Here is a 20078-nt window from a genome sequence, read left to right on the forward strand (position 1 = left end):
ATGTTCGCTTGACCACGTGGTTATCTTGTAATTCTATTTTAGACACGTTTTAAGCTAAATGAACAAGGGGTATATTGTACTTAGAGTCAGCTCGTTTCTGCCATTAAGTAATGTCCTCGAATAGTAGTACGATGTTTTATACAGTATACTGTATACTGTATTTCAAATAACAAATCAATTTATATTTGTTTCTGTATGTTGTGTCTCGTGACTGCAACTGTTGATGGTCTGCAGAATAGAACCGATGGTGGTAAAAAATAAATGGGTCTAAGATCTTTAATGAAAACAATGTACCATATAGAAAACTGTTGGTGCCCATGTCCAACTAGATACCAATGTGATGAATACTAAAGATGATTGTATCCTCTGAAAGTACACGTAAAGTAATAAATCATTTTACAAACCACTGTACACTAATAGCTAATCCTTACCACAATTACTTGTTCCATTTCCAGGAAACTGGAAAGATTTTGATGCTGTTGGAATATGCAGGTACGAATGTCCCCTTACCAAACATAATTTACAAATGTGTAGCTTTCTTATGAGAATACAACACCTGCTGTATTCTTATGGTTCAGTGTAACAAATTATACACTATACAACAAATTGCTCCTCTTTGAAAAGGAAGATGTGCAGTTAAATATCTGTCTACTGAAAAACATGCATCAGATCATGACTTCATAATACACCCCCCATTCGGCTGTGTTAATAGGCTTAAACTTTAGACTTTTTAAACCCACCATAATCTCCTTTATATAATTCTGCCTGAAGGTATAAAACCAGAGCCCTGAGACAGGTTTACCATACAGTTGATATAGGCTGTACTCACACCTCCAGACTAGCAGTACACGGTCTGAGAATCCATTGAAGCAAGATGGAGAACGGCACAGAGGGGAAGAACTTCTACATTCCCATGAACAACAGGACTGGGCTTGTGAGGAGTCCTTATGAATACCCACAGTATTACTTGGCAAGTCCCATGGTGTTCTATTTCCAGGCTTTCTACATGTTTCTCCTCATCATTTTCGGAGGCCCTCTCAATGGTCTGACATTGGTGGTCACAGCTCAGAACAAGAAACTCCGGCAACCTCTTAACTTCATTCTTGTCAACTTGGCCGTCGCTGGATTGATCATGGTCGTTGGTGGATTCACAACTACCTTCATAACTGCTATGAATGGTTACTTCATTTTTGGACCAGTGGGCTGTGCCATTGAGGGAGGACTGGCTACATTAGGAGGTATGACATGAGAAGATTTATCACTGCTGTAAATGCATATTGTTGTATTATAATGGTAAAATGTACTTTAATGCTCAAGATCAAAATGTCTCACTAAACACTTCATTTCAATTACAGGTCAAATTTCTCTGTGGTCATTGGTAGTGCTGGCTGTTGAGAGATATATTGTTGTCTGCAAACCCATGGGCAGCTTCAAGTTCAGTACAACTCATGCTGGAGCTGGAGTTGTTTTCACCTGGATCATGGCTGTAGCTTGTGCTTTCCCTCCATTCTTCGGCTGGTCCAGGTACTTTGAAAGTAGAGAACACAAAGTACTTTTTTGTGAAACTGTATTTTTGATTGACCTGTCACCCCACAGTATCATTGACATGTTAAAGATTAGCTACAGCTGATTGTAACTAGGGATGGGAATCGAGAATCGGAATCGATTGGGAACCGGTTCCTAATAGTCAGATTCCTGGAATCGCATGCCTGCGTGACTATCGATTCCTCTTATCGATGCCATGTTTTTCCGACAGTTGCGCATTTAAAAACAATACCGCTAGCGCCACGCATGCAGCCATAGCAGACTATTTGATTCCTTGACTAGGAAAACCTAAAGGGCTCGATATTGCGACCGTTTTGTGTGTGCAGTGAAAACTGAAAGTGCTTTGCATCCTAGTCATTCATTTACATGGTAAAGTAACGTTAGCCTCTAGCTAGCTAAATAGCCATGCTCATTGCAGAGAGAGACAGAGAGAGAACACTGAGCTGGCACGGGTGGGGGGGAGGGAGCCATCTCTCTTTGTGTGTGTAGGTGAATTGCTTTCCTAGATGTTACTTATGTGTCAGTTATGTTTTTACTTTGAACCTTTATTTATACAGGTAGGTTATTGCTAACAAATTCACGTTTGCAATAACGACCTGTTGAATGCAACTACAGTTCAATTGATTAAATTTGTTCTCAAATACATCATTTTATTTAAGTGTATAGTTAATACATTTTTTACAGTTTTTGTATTTTTCGGACATGGGGACTCAACAATAAATGATAAATGACAATCAGAAATGTCAAGTTGCATGTTGTTATTCGAACCAGCTTAGTTCTGTTGCATTTACAATTTATTTATATAAATGACAAATATATCAGGAATCGATAAGGGAATCGATAAAGAATCGCATCGATAAGCAGAATTGATAATGGAATCGTATCGATAAAATCTTATCAATTCCCATCCCTAATTGTAACAGGACATAATCAAATGAACCCTTGCTTCCCCAGAGCTCAACCAGTGTTCACCATGCAGTACATATGTGATTTGCTAATAATTGCGCTCTATTGTCCCCATGTTTTATTCTACAACAGGTACATTCCAGAGGGAATCCAGACCTCATGTGGACCAGACTACTACACCATGGCCCCAGGATACAACAATGAATCATATGTACTGTACATGTTCTCCTGCCACTTCTGTTTCCCCGTCTTCACCATCTTCTTCACTTATGGAAGCCTTGTCCTGACAGTCAAAGCGGTAGGTTCCTTATTTATACTTTCCATCTATTAGTCTTCCCCACTGGGCAGTCTCAGTGCCGGCCTTAGAGCATCCACTCAAATAACATAAGATAAGATATTCCTTTATTGATCCCCTTGGGCGAAATTTGGGTGTCATACCAGCATGGGGGAGGGGGGAGAGGAGGTACAGGTATTGGCAGGGTAATAGTCGAAAGACATGAAAAAGGATGTTGGGGTCATGTAGGATCACACTGGCTTTCCTGAGAGTCTTCTGTTCATTAAGTATATAGTATAGCGTAGTGGACAAATACAATTGACCCTCTTCAGCAAATGGTGGGCTTGGTCAAACTACTGTTATGATACTGAACTAGTACTTCTCACAACCCTCTGATTCACTGGTTTACCACCTTGTTTTTTTGCTGTGCAACAACACTTTCAAAACAAAATTATTATTAATTATCACAATCTACAGACAATGGTGTGACTAATTTAATAATAATATATGTTGTTTTTCTTTTTGAAGTTGCCATGACCCGACTTTGGGTCCCAAAACAGCCTGTAAAATACTCTGCTCTAGGTGACACTGTATATTATACACTGTAGCCTGTGAAATATAGTCTGACTGTCTGCTCTGTTCAACCCATTTTAGGCCGCAGCTCAGCAGCAGGAGTCAGAATCCACCCAGAAAGCTGAGAGGGAAGTCACACGTATGTGCGTCTTGATGGTCATTGGCTTCCTGACTGCTTGGCTTCCATATGCCAGCTATGCTGCTTATATCTTCTTCAACAAGGGAGTTGCCTTCACTGCTATGTCAATGGCCATCCCTGCCTACTTCGCCAAGTCCTCAGCTGTGTTCAACCCAATCATCTATGTGGTGTTTAACAAACAGGTCAGTCAGTCAGACTGTAGTGGAAATCCAACTGAATTGCAACATTCACATATTACTATGCTATACTATTCAACTATACTATAATTGGCCATTCTTGTTAAAAGCAGAGCATCTCCACTCTCCAGCCTTGGCATCTTGAAACAGATAATAGAACATATAACAAAACACATTGCTCTGTATCTGACTGCTGTTTCTTTCTTTTCAGTTCCGTAACTGCATGCTGAGCACTGTTGGAATGGGTGGCGCGGTTGATGATGAGAGCTCAACATCCAGTAGTACCAGCAGCAAGACAGAAGTCTCCTCAGTTTCTCAAGGATAGAAGAATCTCAAGTGTCCTCTGTGTCTTAAGAATAAATATGTCCTCACACCTCTGGACATTTTCCCTCCTGACATCTACCTGATTCTGGACTGAAGAAAGTTATTTCACCAAATGGACATAAGCACAATATTTGATCTGCAATGAATGGACATAGTCATTCCAGTATACACATCCAAACTGAATTTTGCTGTGTACATTTCTAAATTTACCACTTGTAACTGGTGTGACATTGCATTTGCTTTGGGATCAGAATGGCAGTGTGAAGTGTGTGAGTGTGTTTGCTAATCCTCCAAACCACGATCATCTGAGTCACCACTGAGACACAACACGTTGAAAACCTTTTGACAACCAGTGACATAGTACACAATTATCAGGAGCAAGATCTAGCAAGCTGGATCATCTAAACATTTCTACACAAAAGTGTATTGCTTTGTTTTGTTTTTCAGAGGTGGTAACAAATGTTTGGATGTGATTCATTTGTAAGTATCAGATCTGATGCAAAATGAAACTGTATTTGTATGTCATTGAGGGACTAGCATATTTGCTGGTCCATGTCATAATTTTCTGTATATATTTTATAAATAACAAAAACCTCTAGGTATAGGTGAATAAATGCATGCATGAAAAGACTCATTTGTTATTGTATACATTGGTCCATTATATATAATAATAATCTTTATTCCTACACCTTTCATACACAGAAGGCAGCTCAAAGTTCATACATGGCATTAAACTCTTCCACCCGACGGGACCGGTACCGGTCCCAAAATGACATCACGTCATAAATCAGTCTCTCACTGTATGATTGATTGATTGAAAACTTTAATTAACATATTGCAGAATGGGTACAGTACAGTACAGCTCAATACACACAATTGAAGGGGATGCCGACCAGAGAAAGACTTTCGTCTTGTTTATCAGGGTCCCCCATTTTCAATTCATAATGACATGACATACCCAACATACAGATATACAGATATAATAATCTAATCATCTAATGACATTTATGACATACATGACATACAGATATACAGTACTGTTACATTTGTGACATACAAGATATGCAAATATACAGTACTGTTGAACAGATCCTAACAGTAAATATATACATACGAGGGGGAGGGAACTGTACATTAGGAGGGGGTGGGTGGGTGGGAGGGGGGATCAGACATTTACGGGGGCCAGTTTCGAATTGCAGCGTCCCGTAGGTGCTCTTTGAGAGCGGTTTTGAAGGTGGGTAGTTATCAGTGTTAATTTTGGCAGCTATTTTCATTTTAGTTTTAGTCTTAGTCATGTTCAAGTGCTCCTTTTTCGTGTTCATCATATTTAGTCATCTTAATTTTTTATTTTTTTTTGTCAGTTTTAGTCAACTAAATGTCTGAGCATTTTAGTCTTAGTCAGTTTTTGTCTCAATTTTGTCTTTTTTGTTTTAGTCTAGATTTAGTCAACGAAACCAGGTGACATTTTTGTCTATTTTTAGTTAATTATAAAATTATATTATATAAATTATAAAACTTTTTTTTTCTTTTCTTTTTTACAGACTGTTTTATATATACTGTTTTTTAGTAATAACTAGAAAGTAATTGTAATAATGTAAAGGTCCAGTCCGAAGGCTCGTTTGTGATGTTTATTTCACTCTGTCAAAAGCAATACAGGTCCAATGCAACACACAGCTGTTATATTATCGTATAGCTCTGCTCAGCGTCATGGTGCAAATACTCCACCTCAGTACTTGCGCACTGAATAAAAACTCACAGTGTACTTTTACATACCAACATCTGTCTGACCACACCCCCATCCGCTACCTACATAGCGGCATGGTGGTGTAGTGGTTAACACTGTCGCCTCACAGCAAGAAGGTCCAGGGTTCGATTCCCGCTTGGAGACCAGGTTTCCATGATGCCAGGTACCCAGGTGGGTGATCTCCCAGGCCTTTCTGTGTGGAGTTTGCATGTTCTCCCCGTGCTCGCAAGGGTTTCCCCCCCGATAGGATAAGCCCAATGGAAAAACATGCACAACAACAGATCGCTAACGCTGTGGCGTCCTTGACGAAGACGGGCAGGAGCACTTGGATTGGTCCCCGGGGCGCGGCTCACGTTGACGCCCTATCTGCTCCCTGCTGCCCATGGGGGGAAGGACGACGGGATGGGTCAAGTGCAGAGACTCAATCGCATCGGCGACTGAGAAAAAGACAATGCGTGTGTGTGTGTGTGCCGCTCCAATTGCATGTCCAGTTCGTTGCATGCCGAATAAAGACCCCCTAAAGAGGTCCTGCATTATTATTTATTATTATTATACATAAGCAGGGGTGTGGCCATGCCCTCATCTCCTTCTTCACTTTCACCACAAGAAAGTGCCTGTATACCAAACACTTGAGCTAGGTTGTTTAGACTGAAGAAAGGAGAACAGAAGAGCAAGGAGATACGTTGACATTATATCTTTGTTTTCTCTCTCACTATTTTCGAGAAAATACAGCGATAATGTCTTCGTCATTGGGGTGTCTGGAAGATGATGATCATTCTGACCTCCACCGGCTTTTTCGTATTCGGGGCTCGCGTCGCTGGTCTAATCCCCACCTGCAGTCCTCCAAACTGCAGCTGGACAGGTATTACCTGCGGGTCTGCAGCTGGACTGTGCAGTAGGCGTCGGCTGTTGTGAGAAACTGGCTGCCCCTGGGTGAGTGATGTTTTTTGCTATGCGAGTGCCAGTTGTGTTGCTATGGGGGGTTAGCTGCACAATTTACGAAGGCCGGCCCCAGACTAGTATCGTTTTTTCTGCCTCTTAGGCGGCAGTGGGAGGATCCTGGTTTGAAGCCCACGGTAGTCAATTTAGTGGGCCGTGAACAAGGTCTATGGTTAAAACCCGGGATCTTTTGGACGAGCGGATTTTTCTCTGTCATGTGAAGGCCCCATCTTTCAAGTTTGAAAATAACCCTCACAAGGAAAAGTGTGTTTGGTGCTTCTTTATCGGAAACACCACGCTCAAGTCGGCTGCAGCCTATAAAGGATTTGTGCCGACACCGCTGTATATCTGCACCGTTTTGGAAACTGTGTTGATTTCTTTTTTCTTTTCTCTCCTAGGATGAGGAGGTGAGTCAGACGGCGGCTGTCTGAGGTGTTGGCTTTTTGTGTTCTCGTGTGCAGTTTCGGTGATAGCTGTTAGCTTGCGTACTAGCTGGGTGAGCTAACTGTTAGCCAATTAGCTGTTAGCTGCGGCGCTAGCTCGTTGTGTTCACTAGGCCAGGAGCGTTAGCTTGTTGCTACCAGCCGGCCTGAGTTGGCTGTTAGCTTATGCTACACCGTTGAACATTAGCCGTGATGATAACAGGCCATAACACTCTGATTGATTGATTGATTGAAAACTTTATTAACAGATTGCAGAATGGGTACAGTACAGTACAGCTCAATACATACAATTGTTAAGGGGATGCAGACCAGAGAATGACTTTCGTCTTGTTTACATCAGGGTCCCCCATTTTCAATTCATCGTAACATATATGACATACATGACATACAGATAGACAGTACTGCTACATCTATACATTTATGACATACCAGATTTGCAAATATAGTACTGTTTGTGATACGAAAAGAGTCCAGAAAAAAGAGTATATACATTTGACGTAGAAACTGTACATTGGAGGAGGTTGGGTAGGTGGGGGGGGGGGGGGGGGGGGTGGGGGGGACTGTACATTGGAGGTGGTTGGGTGGGTGGGGGGGGTTGGGTAGGAGTGGGGGGGGGAGGTTGGGTAGGAGGGGTGGGTGGGGGACACTGTACAACTGTACAAGCAAAACTGTACATTGGAATATTGACAAGACCATACTTGGTAATTCACTGTACATTGGAGGGGGTTGTGTTAGGACATTTACAGGGCCCAGTTTTGAATTGCAGTCTCCCGTAGGTGTTTTTTGAGAGTGTTTTTGAAAGTGGGTAGTGATTCACATTCCTTTACAGTTTTGGGTAGGGCGTTCCACATTGATGTGGAATAATTGCGAAACGTGTTTAGTCCCTTGTTTGAGCCGAATCTGGGTTTAACATGATTTGTGGAGCTCCCTCTGGTGTTGTGATCGTGGTATTCACTGACCTTTGGGAAGTATTTTGACATGTACATGGGTACCTTGGTCGTGTAGGGTATCTTGTAGATCAGGCCCATTGCAAGTTGCTGTACTCTGTCGTCTACTCTAAGCCATCCTAGGTTGTCAAAGTGGGCAGGGGTGAGGTGGGTTCTAGGAGTAAGGTCAAGCAGTAGTCTGACCAGTTTGTTTTGAGATGTTTGTAATTTAGTTTTTAGCGCCTTTGAGGTGCTTTGGTACCATGAGGTGCAAGCATAGTCGTAGTACCCTTGAATGAGTGCTCCTGCCAGAGTCTTCAGGGTATTCTTGTTTACCAGTGAGGAGATCCGGTACAAGAATCGAGTTCGTTGGTTGACTTTTTTTATTACATTGGATGCCATTTTGTCACAGGAAATATTTGCCTCTAGGATGGAACCCAGGTAGGTAATATCTTCTTTCCTTGTGACAATATTGTCACCCACTGTAACTGAGAAGCTGTCAGTCTTGCTGAGTTTGTTATTTGAACCAAAGAGAATGGACTCTGTTTTGCCCATGTGTAATGATAGTTATCAGCGAGCCATATGCAGATTTTGCCTAGTTCTGAGCTGAGGGTTTTTTCAACCTGTAACTTGTTCTTGTCAGAGACCAGCAGGGCTGAGTCGTCCGCAAACAGGAACAAGTTGCAGTCACAAGCTGACGACATGTCATTTGCATAAATTAGGAACAGTAGCGGACCTAGTATGCTTCCTTGTGGAACACCACGGATTACTGTGAGGGGGGGGGGGGGGTAGGGTACCGTTTACCTCCACCATCTGCTCTCTCCCCTCCAGGTAGGATTGCATCCAGCTCACTGATAGACTATCAAAACCAATTGCTTTTAGCTTGTCAATTAGAATGGTGTGATTGACAGTGTCGAAGGCCTTTTGTAGGTCCAGCATAACCATGCCGCAGTATTTGCCCGCGTCCACCTCTTGTTTGATGTGGTCGTTTAAATAGAGAAGGCATGTGTCAGTGGAGTGAAAAAATATTATTATCAAACCAGATTGGAGGAGTGTAAAGGGGACAGTAAGAGACTATGGAAAACATTGAATGAAGCTATGGGTAGAAATAAAATGGGCAAAACGCCATCATTTATTGAGTCAGATGGTATATTCATCACTAAACCATTTGACATTGCAACCCATTTCAACAACTACTTTGTTTCCAAGGTAAACACAATTAGAAATCAAATGTTGCCAATGAGTGGTAAGCTGTCAGACTCTGTAATTAAAAAACATATAATGTATGACAAGAAATGCCGATTTAAATTCAGGAGCACAAGTCCAAATGATATTGAAAAGCTCCTCCTAGCACTTAAACCAGATAAACCTTGCGGTGTTGATAATCTGAATGGCAAACTGCTACAAATGTCTGCAAAATTTGTGGCTAAGCCACTATCACATATATTTAATTTATGTTTTGAAGAGAGGGTCTTTCCTCAGCCTTGGAAAATAGCCAACTCCACTACCAAAGAACTGTAAATAGCCATTTACAGGTTCAAACAGTAGGCCCATTAGTATTTTACCAGTAATAGGTAAGTTATTGGAAGGAATTGTGTTCAAGCAGATTCAAAAGTATTTCAACGAAAACAACATTAATTCTGATTTCCAGCATGCATACAAAGTAGGATACTCTACAGGAACTGCTTTAACATCTCTTACAGATAGCTGGCTACAGCTGATTGATAGGAAGTTAGTTGTGGGTACAGTGCTCTTGGATTTCAGTGCGGCTTTCGACATCATAGATCATGACCTATTATTATTGAAATGACACACATGGGTTTGAAGACACTGCCATGGAATGGATGAGAAGCTACTTGTCTAATAGACAACAATGTGTTATATTTAATGGTTCCATGTCAAATATGGTAACACTCCAGTGTGGTATTCCCCAATGAAGTTGTCTTGGACCCCTCCTTTACTCTATATTTGTAAATGATATGCCTTATGTATTGGAAAGTGCAGGTACAGCGATTTATGCTGATGATACAACTATATATGCATCCGCTGAGAGCACAGAACAAGTGAATAAGATACTTCAGAGTGAATTATTTATGATTTCGAATTGGATAACTGAAAACAGACTAAAATTAAATGTAGCAAAAACAAAATGTCTTATACTCTGCTCTAAATATGCCTTAAGGTCGGAGCATAGACTGAGTCTCTCTCATTACAAGACGCTGGTATTGAACAAGTGAAGGAGGCCAAATTGTTGGGTGTAACTATTGACTAGGCACTACTTTGGTCTACCCAGATTAATAACATGGTTACCAGGATGAGTAGAAACATCTCCATAATAAGAATAAATGCCTACCTCCTAACGAATACAACAATTAAAATGGTAGTACAATCTTTAGTCCCATCTTGACTACTGCCCAGCAATTTGGTCTAGCGCGTCAAAGCAAGAGCTTAGTAAACTCCAGCTCACTCAAAATAGAGCTGCCCGACTCACTCTTCACTGCTCTATAAGGAATAGTGTGGAGGGAATGCATGCTAGACTGTCGTGGATGAGGGTGGAGGAGAGACTAGCATGCAGTTTGATTAGGTTTTTAAAGAACATTTGTACCTTGGGTAAACCCACTCAATTGTATTCTATGCTTTTATCCACCAATGATAGACATGACCATAATACCAGACATGCTTCAAGTAATCGCTTCACCCTACCTCTGCCTAGAACCAACGCTCTAAAGAAAACTGCAATGTATAGAGCCATAACATACTGGAATAGGATCCCATTACATATTATACGGACGGAAACAAGGACAGTTTCAAAAAGAAACTCAAAGGAGCCATAATCCGGAAGGAAATTAATATATGTCATGCATGAGTGTAGCTGCAGCCATGTTATCCAAAACTTCTTCTGATTACTTTGTGTGTTTTTCTTTTCTTTTTAAAGGTATGGTGAAATTGATGTTTTAGTAACATTGATGAGCATTCGAAAAGCAATTCTTAAAAATATTCAATTTTAAAAACAATCTTAAATTGTATTTAACACTGTATTTTGTATTTTGTTTTGTTTTGTTGTTCTCTGTTTCTTTGCTTGCATGTAATTTGAGCCATCTTAATTGTTAGTTTCATTGTGTATTGTATGTTGAGTACTGGCTTTTAATAATTAGTAACATTGATGAGCATTCTAAAAGCAATTCTTAAAAATATTCAATTTTAAAAACAATCTTAAATTGTTGTATCACAAACAGTACTGTATTTGCAAATCTGGTATGTCATAATTGTATAGATGTAGCAGTACTGTCTATCTGTATGTCATGTATGTCATATATGTCCTGATGAATTGAAAATGGGGGACCCTGATGTAAACAAGACGAAAGTCTTTCTCTGGTCTGCATCCCCTTAACAATTGTGTGTATTGAGCTGTACTGTATTGTACCCATTCTGCAATCTGTTAATAAACTTTTCAATCAATCAATCAATCTACCTAGAAAATCTGCATTGTTTTTTACGTGAGTAAAAATGAACTGGTTTAGCTGTGATGAGAACTTGTGTGTTCATGTAACGTTAGTAACGTGGTTGAGCTCACAACTAGTTGGGTTATTTACCCTGCAAAGCTATGCTTAGTGACATGTGATCGAGGGGTGAGTCCTTCATTATCACTAACCAGGACTGCTGGTATTCCATGGGTGGCAAAAATGCTCCCCAATTTCTCCACTGTCATGGATGAAGTAATAGACTGCATTGGGTGAGCCTCAATCCACTTGGAATAGGCGTCAATGACTATTAGAAACATCTTTCCATATACTGGCCCACAAAAGTCCACATGCAGCCTCATCCAAGGTTGGTCTCGCCACTCCCACGGGTGTAAAGGTGCTGCTGCTGGGACGGCTTGGTTCAACTGACATGAATGACAGCTGCGCACTGCTGACTCTAAATCTGCATCCATGTTTGGCCACCACACATAACTGCAGGCCAATGTTTTCATTCTTGAGACCCCTGGATGAGCCTCATGAAGCTCCTTGATCATAGTCTGTCTTCCTTGTGGTGGTATACTTCCCCACAGGATGCACCCGTCCTCCACACTCAGTTCATGTTGTCATCTCGTGTAAGGCTGTATTTCTGGGTCTGTGCTCTGTGAGGGCCAGGAGCCCTGCAACAACCACTGGTGGACTCTGGACAGGATAGGGTCCCGACGAGTCCAGTCCCGGATGTTTTTTACCTGCAGTCGTGTACCATTCATATGCTCCATAAGCAGCACCACCTCTTCCTCCTGTGGTATATTTCTGGGCTTTATGGGCAGTGGGAGTCTGCTCAGTGCGTCTGCATTCCTGTTTTTTGAGCCCTCCTTATACTCCAAGGTGTACTCATAGGCGGCAAAAATGTATGCCCATCTTTGCATTCTGGCTGCCACAAGTTGTGGGATGCCCTTATTCTCTCCCAAAAGGCCTAGTAGTGGTTTGTGATCCGTCGCAATAGTGCAGTGTTTTCCAAACAGATACTGGTGGAATTTCTTTAGACCAAAAATGATAGACAGCGCCTATTTCTCTAGCTGTGAATATCCCCGTTCTGCTGATGACAGTGACGTGACATGTATCCGATTGGCCTGTCGGAGCCACCTGGAAACCGGTGTGATAATACTGCTCCGACGCCATAAGGTGATGCATCACAAGCCAAGTAGAGCGGCGTTGTCTCATCAAAGTGCACTAATAATGTTTCAGACTGGAGGCACTTTTTTGCATCCTCAAATGCCTGGGTCTGACATTTTTCCCATCTCCATGGGGTCTCCTTTCTCAAAAGCTTGTGTCGTGGCTCCAATATGGTAGACACATTTGGCAGGAACTTGTGATAATAGTTTAGCATGCCCAGAAAATATTTTAACTGTGTCTGGTCAGTCGGCTGTGGGGCATTTACAATGGCCTGTACCTTGTCAGCAGTCCCGGCGCCATGGGCGGGCATTAGGGGGCCGGGCCCGCCCACTGAGGGGCCTTTCTCACTCACCTATTCGTTTCCATTCCATTCCGTTCTAGCCCGTTCCGAGATCTAATGCAAACTTCCCCCCTCCCTCTCCCCCCTCTAGTTTGTGTACACACTGCAGTCTTGGTTCGCTCCGGGTTCTGTTTACGATTTGCCTTTTGAGCGTTTACGCATGCCGTAGGCGATGATGTCACGTTCGAAAATGTAAACAGGAAGTGTCTTAACACGATGGCGGAGACTGGATGCTGATATAAAATGAACAAATAACCAATAAATATGAAGTTATATTTGAACCTCTGTTGTCAAGCCTTGTCAATATAACCCACCCCATTTTATCACGAATGGATGGTGTTGTAGAGTCCGCTTTTGAGCGTTTTTGCAGGGTTAACGATAACGCTAAGCTAACGGCTAACGCTAGTTAGCTTAGCCTTTTACTAGTAACATTGCTGCATCGATTATATTGAATGTCATTGATCTACTGGTCGACCACGGCCGACTGGTTGGGCACCACTGGTCTAATAGAAATAAATGCATTCGAACAAGAAAGTATAGTATACAGCAATGGCTAACGCTAAGCTAACGGCTAACGCTTGTTAGCTTAGCCTGTCCAGCAGCTTACATTATCCCATCGCTCGTGGCAATTATATTACATGTCATTGATCTCCTGGTCGACCACGGCCGACTGGTTGGGCACCACTGGTCTAATAGAAATAAATGCATTCAAACAAGAAACCAATGTATAGAAATAGCATGGCAAAAAAAATTGCCAGGCCTAATGCGAGCCAGAAGTGCTGTGCTTTGTAACGTGGCTTCATGTTTTCATCCACTGAGCTGTGAGGCCCCACATGCTTGTTTGGTTGAGGTCTGAACTCTCAAATTGCCCATAAATATCGTTTTTGTGAGTATTGTCCAGTTGTTGCTGTGTAGTTTTATCTGCCCAAAATTCAAGCAAGCATGACAGTAACGACGTTGTGTGTGTCACGCCCCCCGCTCCCACTGGCCCGCATCCGAAACCACCTAATCCAACTGTCCCAGGTTCAGCGGGGGGTAAAACGAATCAGCGCCGGTTCGATCCCAAAAGGGGTGTGTCCGTCTGAGTGAGAACACTCCCCCCCGTCCCCGGGAGCGCTGATTCGATCCCAATAGCTGAGTGAGAAAGTCAGCTGTGCCCACCCTGGTAAAAAAAATCAAAGTCAACTATCCAAATCCTTAGTCTGGGACAGCCCTAGTGGGCACTGATGTCAACAACAAGACTAGTACTGAAGCTAGCACGACACTGAGAATTCGTTTTCTACCCTCAAGAACGTCTTTACAGAACATTGCCTTAGTATGCTTCATCGACGCAACTAAGGCCAATTTAATTCAGTTGGCATTTGAGAAGGACTTAACAAAAAAGTTGAGGAATGAGTGGAGGGGCAGTGTTTTAAGAAGATTTCACTCTGTCCCCAAACACTGCTTGCCTCTCTACTTATAATGGTGGTGAGTAGCCTGTGGAGGAATTTTGTTTGCTTTTTTATGCACCTTATTTTTGTCAGTTCAGTTTGTCAGTGAATTCAGAAGTGTTGAATAAATGGAGACTTTTCAAAGATATAGAATAGAATAGAATAGAAATGTATTATCCTGAGGGAAATTTGACACTGCAAATCACTCAACATTAAACATCTAGACAGAACAAGTCACAAATAAGAATAAAAAAACAAATAGCCTAAGAATAGAATAAAATGAAATAGAATAAAAATAGAATAAAATATACAGTAAAAATATACTAAAATCTACAGGTGTAATATTGCACAGTGCTGTTTAAAAAGTAAGAGTCCAGGAAGATGGTAACTGTCACTCTGTGCTCAGTGATGCAGTGAGGCACAGTGATGCATTGTATAGTCTGATGGCTGTTGGAATGAAGGACTTCGTGTGCCGTTCAGTGCTGCATTTAGGCAGTGTGAGCCTATAACATGCTCTTCCTGTCAGCCAAGTCTGTGTATAGTGGGTGGGAGGGGTTTTCCCTGATGGCCTGGAGCTTAGCAAGGTTCCTCCTCTCCGCCACCCTCGCTAGAGTCCAGCTCCACCCCAACCACGCTACTGGCCTTCTTGACCATCTTATCCAGCCTGTTTGTGTCCCCTGCTCTCAGTCCGCTGCCCCAGCAGGTCTGTTATATATATCCGTTCAGTCTGTTTTTGTATAAGTGAAGGTTCTTAAGATAGAGAGAAATTAGATTTTTAAATTGCCTCTCTGCTGTTTAGTTCAGCACCGTGGGCAGCGCCAAGCAAGCCACAGCGCCGCTGTCCCAGCTGAAACGTATAAAAGGGAACCTGTGTTGAAAAACCATTGTGCCCCCCCGAGAACATTTTATGCCCCCCCACTAATTAGTTTCTGCAGCCTGGTCTGCTTGTCAGCCACTGGTTGAATCCCTTTGTGGTTAATTTGGTAACCCGGGTAAACAACCTCTGGTACCATGAACACACATTTGTCTCTCCTCAGACGCAGTCCTGCAGCTGAGAGTCTCTTCAGCACTACCTCTAAGTTGTGTAGATGGCTGGCATCGTTGTCACCGGTCACCAGAATATCATCTATTCTCACCACCACCTGGGGAAGGCCTTATAGTAGGTTATCCATGGTGCGCTGGAATATGCCTGGTGCTGATGACACAACATAGGGTAGCCTGGTGTACTGATACAGACCCCGGTGGGTGTTTATTGTTGTGAATTTCTTAGATTCTTCATTCAGTGGGAGCTGTTGATAGGCCTGTGACATGTCCAATTTTGTGAATTTCTGTCCCCCCCCTAATACGGCCAGCAAGTCCTCTGTTTTGGGAATAGGGTAGGTGTCCAACTTGGACACTGGAATCACTGTCACTTTATAGTCCCCACATATTCGGGTTGTCTTGTCTGGTTTTAGTATGGGCACTATGGGAGCTACCACTCTGAAAAATCCACAGGCTCAATTATGCCTGCCCTCTCCAATCTGACCAACTCTGTCTCCACTTTCTCTTTGAGAGCATAGGGTAATGGCCTGGCTTTAAAATACCGTGGCTTGGCTTCTGGGTCCACATATATCTTGGCTGTAGCCCCTACTAAAGTGCCCAGCTCGCCTTTAAAAACATCCTCATGTTGTGCTAGCAGAGCATTTAACTCCTACTGCTGACCTATCTGTAGTCTGAAAATGGCTCTCCAGTCTAGCCGCATAGCTTTGAGCCAATTTCTCCCCATCAGATTAGGCCCCTCCCCTTTTACCACCAGCAATGCTAATTTATTGGTCTGCCCTTTGTAGGTGACTTGTGCATGCATCTTGCCTAACACTCCTACTTGGTCTCTGGTGTATGTGTACAGTTTTATTTTTGTTTGATGGAGTGGCCCCCCTCCCATCTTAGTGTAGGTATCCTCATTAACAATAGTCATACCTGCACCAGTGTCTACTTCAAAGTCAATGTCATGTCCATTCACCGACACTTGCTCTCTGTATGGCTCCACTCTCTCTCCATCATCCAGATTATACAGATTGTGTGTATAATCCTCCTCTTCATACTCCAGTATGTGGGTTGCACCCAGTCCATTTCCCCGGTTCTGTCTGGGCTGTCTAACCTGCCTGGGGCTGCGGCATTTTCTAGCCAAATGTCCTCATCTTTGGCAGTTGTGGCAAACTGCATCTATGAAACGGCAATCCGCCGGCCCATGATTTCCTCCACATCTGTAACATCCTGCCGACGGTGGTCTGCGCTCCGGTGCTACAGGTTGTAGTTGTAATTTATGAATGGGTCCCTCCACTCCCGTTTGCTGCAGCTCCGCTATATATTTAGCCGCTGTTTCCATAGTGATTGCCAACTCAATAGCCCTGGCCAACATGAGTCTGTCATCCGTTTCTGATAACAGACGCCTTTGAATGCGATCGTCATTAATCCCGCACACCAGTCTGTCTCGAATCATGTAATTTAACGTAGCGCCAAACCCACAATGTTCAGTGATTCTCTTCAGCTCGGCTACAAATGATGACACAGACTGTCCTTGTTGTCTCATTTTCGAATGAAACTTAAACCGCTCCACAATGGCACTGGGTTTAGGTGTGAAGTGATCACTCAAAAATGTCAATAGCCCCGTCAAGTCAGAATCTCCTGGCTTACCCGGCAGACACAAATCGCGCAGCATAGCGTAGACTTTTCCTCCACATGCACTCAGGAATATGGCTCGCTTTTGTCCTGCATCTGTGATCTTGTTAGCCACAAAGTAGAATTCCAGACGTTCCACATACTGCTGCCAATCATCTGTTTCCTGATCAAACTCATGGATTTTCCCATACGTCGTAATTTTTCTAAAGTTCGGCTAAAACTCCAAGCTGTTTAGTTTATCCTCGTCGCCAATGTAATAATCTAAAGGTCCAGTCCGAAGGCTCGTTTGTGATGTTTATTTCACTCTGTCAAAAGCAATACAGGTCCAATGCAACACACAGCTGTTACTCATTACACTACTAAGTACAGTAGGTGTGTCTCATAGGACACTGCAGGTGAAGGTCTGACTGCCTGAATGAAAAGTAACCCAGTGAACCCACATTATAACAGTAATGGTATTTATTCAACAACAGGTGATTGTATAGATTAGTATTAGTATCATTAAATGACAACTATGCTCAACTATGCTTCACCCACGGAAAGGTTGTTGGCACATTGGTTCCACACGGACATTATACGTTGTTGCACTTGCTTCCAGAAGGCTCTGTTTAGGTTAGCTACTGTAGTAGCAGAGGCTCTGTTGTGATTTTAAATGCACAATAAACTAAACTAAAGCTAAACATGGTCACCCGTATGGCTGTCTGCAACATGTCATTAATTGTGTGCGAGAGGACGATCAGTTAGCCACATTAGCGTGACCTAGGTTAGCCACTAGTTAACGCAAGCTAGATGGAAATACAAACAATGTAACGTTACTGGTGAAAAAGTGATTTACCTTGGAATACTCCTTTGCCAACTTGCTGTAGGTCCAGCTTGCAGGTCTACATTTACATTTAGTCATTTAGCTGACGCTTTTATCCAAAGCGACTTACAAGTTCTGTACGACAAGACAGCAAGAAGGGTACAACTCTATCAGCTGAGTAACAATGTTCATCAAGTGTTGCGTGTTACAGTGTAGGTTAGTTTATTAGGACAAGTGCATGACAGTAAGGTTAGTCAGGGTTAGATTTTATTTAATTTTTTTTTATAAATCATTTCAGATAATGGTTGAAGAAGTGAGTCTTTAGTCGACGGCGAAAGATTGGACGGGATTCAGCTGTCCTAACTGGGATGGGTAGTTCATTCCACCATTGTGGGGCAAGGACTGAGAATAGGCTGCTTCTCTTTGATGACCCTCCGGGAGCTTGGATAGGAGTAGGTCTGAGGCGGCCAGAAGATGCAGAGCGTAGGGGTCTTGAGGGTGTGTAGTTAGAGACCATTGACCGGAGGTAGGCGGGAGCGGTTCCCTTTGCCGCACGGTATGCTAGGTCGAGGGCCTTGAAGCGGATACGTGCAGCAATGGGGAGCCAGTGCAGGTCCCTAAGAAGTGGGGTGACATGGGCCGACTTCGGTAGGTTTGAGATCAGGCCGGCCGCTGCGTTTTGAATGAGTTGAAGCTTGGTGGCAGTGGCCGGGAGGCCAGCTAGCAGTGCGTTGCAGTAGTCGAGGCAGGAGATGACTGTTGATTGGACGAGGAGTTGGGTGGCTTCTTTTGTCAGGAAGGGGCGTATCCTTCTGACGTTGCTCAGGAGGAATCTGCAGGTTCTGGTTGTCGCTGCGATGTGAGCAGAGAAGTTCAACTGGTCGTCGAGGACAACACCAAGGTTCTTGGCGGTCGGGGACACGGTCACAGCTGCATTCTCGACTGTGATGGAGAGGTCGGTCAGGGGGGAGGATTTGGCCGGCAGGTGGAGCAATTCTGTTTTGCTTAGGTTCAGTTTGAGGTGGTTGGTCGTCATCCAGGCGGAGATGTCGGACAGACAGGCCGAGATCCGCTCAGAGACGTGGATATCTGAGGGAGGGAAGGAGAGGAAGAGTTGAGTATCATCGGCATAACAATGATATGAGAAGCCATGAGACGTGATAATGTTACCCAGTGATTTAGTGTAGAGGGAGAAGAGAAGGGGTCCTAGGACCGAGCCCTGGGGGACACCCGTCCGGAGGGGGCGGGTGGCCGACAGAGTCCCTCTCCATGACACTTGGTAGGAGCGGTCGTTGAGGTATGATGTCAGCCATGTCAGCGCAGATCCAGCCACTCCCATTCCTGCGAGGGTCGCGAGGAGGATCTGATGGTTGACTGTGTTGAACGCTGCAGATAGATATAGGAGAATCAGGACAGAGGAGAGGCCTTTCGCTTTTGCTAAGTGAAGTGCCTCTGTGACCGCAATGAGGGCCGTTTCTGTGGAGTGGCCAGTCCGGAAGCCAGACTGATTGGGGTCTAGGAGGTCATTCTGTAAGAGATAAGCAGTAAGTTGGTTGGATACAGCACGTTCAAGTGTTTTAGAAAGAAAGGAGAGAAGAGAGACAGGACGATAGCTGGATTATGAATTGTCCCAACTTTAGCCAAGGTAACGTTAAGCTAAAACTAGCTTTTCAAATAGCTCTTCAGCTAATGCTAATAACAGAGCTCCCCATCACACTGCTCTGTTGGGACGAGGGCATTAAGAAAAGTTATAATTATTTTGTCTCGTCTTGTTTTAGTCAACAATATCAACATAGCCTACATGAAGAGAAATTTCGTCCTGGTTTTTGTAAATTACATTTTTGTGTCCTCAGTTGTGGTCAACGATATTTGATAAACTATTTAGTCTCGTTAGCGTCACATGGTCTTCAATAACGTGACGCCACGTCTCGTTGTCGTCATGAAAAAAACCTTCGTTGACGAACATCTTTCGTCATCATTTTAGTTGACAAAATTAACACTGGTAGTGATTAAATTTTTTTATGGCTGTGGGTAGGGCGTTCCACATTAATGTGGCATAATTGCGGAACGTCTGGGTTGGACATGATTTGTGGAACTCCCTCGGGTGTTGTGGTTGTGGTATTCACTGACCTTTGGGAAGTATTTCGACATGTACATGGGTACCTTAGTGGTGTAGTGTATCTTGTAGACCAGGTCCATTGCAAGTTGCTGTACTCTGTCGTCTA

General features: G+C 43.2%; 1 protein-coding gene across 1 annotated transcript; it reads left to right on the forward strand.

Moving 5' to 3' along the window:
- Positions 1–874: 874 nt before the first annotated feature.
- On the forward strand, positions 875–3938 carry LOC311229574 (green-sensitive opsin-like; the record flags this gene model as incomplete). Its single annotated transcript, XM_084315650.1, has 5 exons — positions 875–1238; positions 1356–1524; positions 2584–2749; positions 3380–3619; positions 3825–3938. The coding sequence occupies 5 exons, from the start codon at positions 875–877 to the stop codon at positions 3936–3938; spliced, it is 1053 nt and encodes a 350-aa protein (XP_084171776.1).
- Between the last annotated feature and the right edge of the window lie 16140 nt (positions 3939–20078).

This window comes from Notolepis coatsorum (assembly GCF_963971535.1).
Source record: "Notolepis coatsorum genome assembly, chromosome: 6".
Classification (NCBI taxonomy): domain Eukaryota; kingdom Metazoa; phylum Chordata; class Actinopteri; order Aulopiformes; family Paralepididae; genus Notolepis; species Notolepis coatsorum.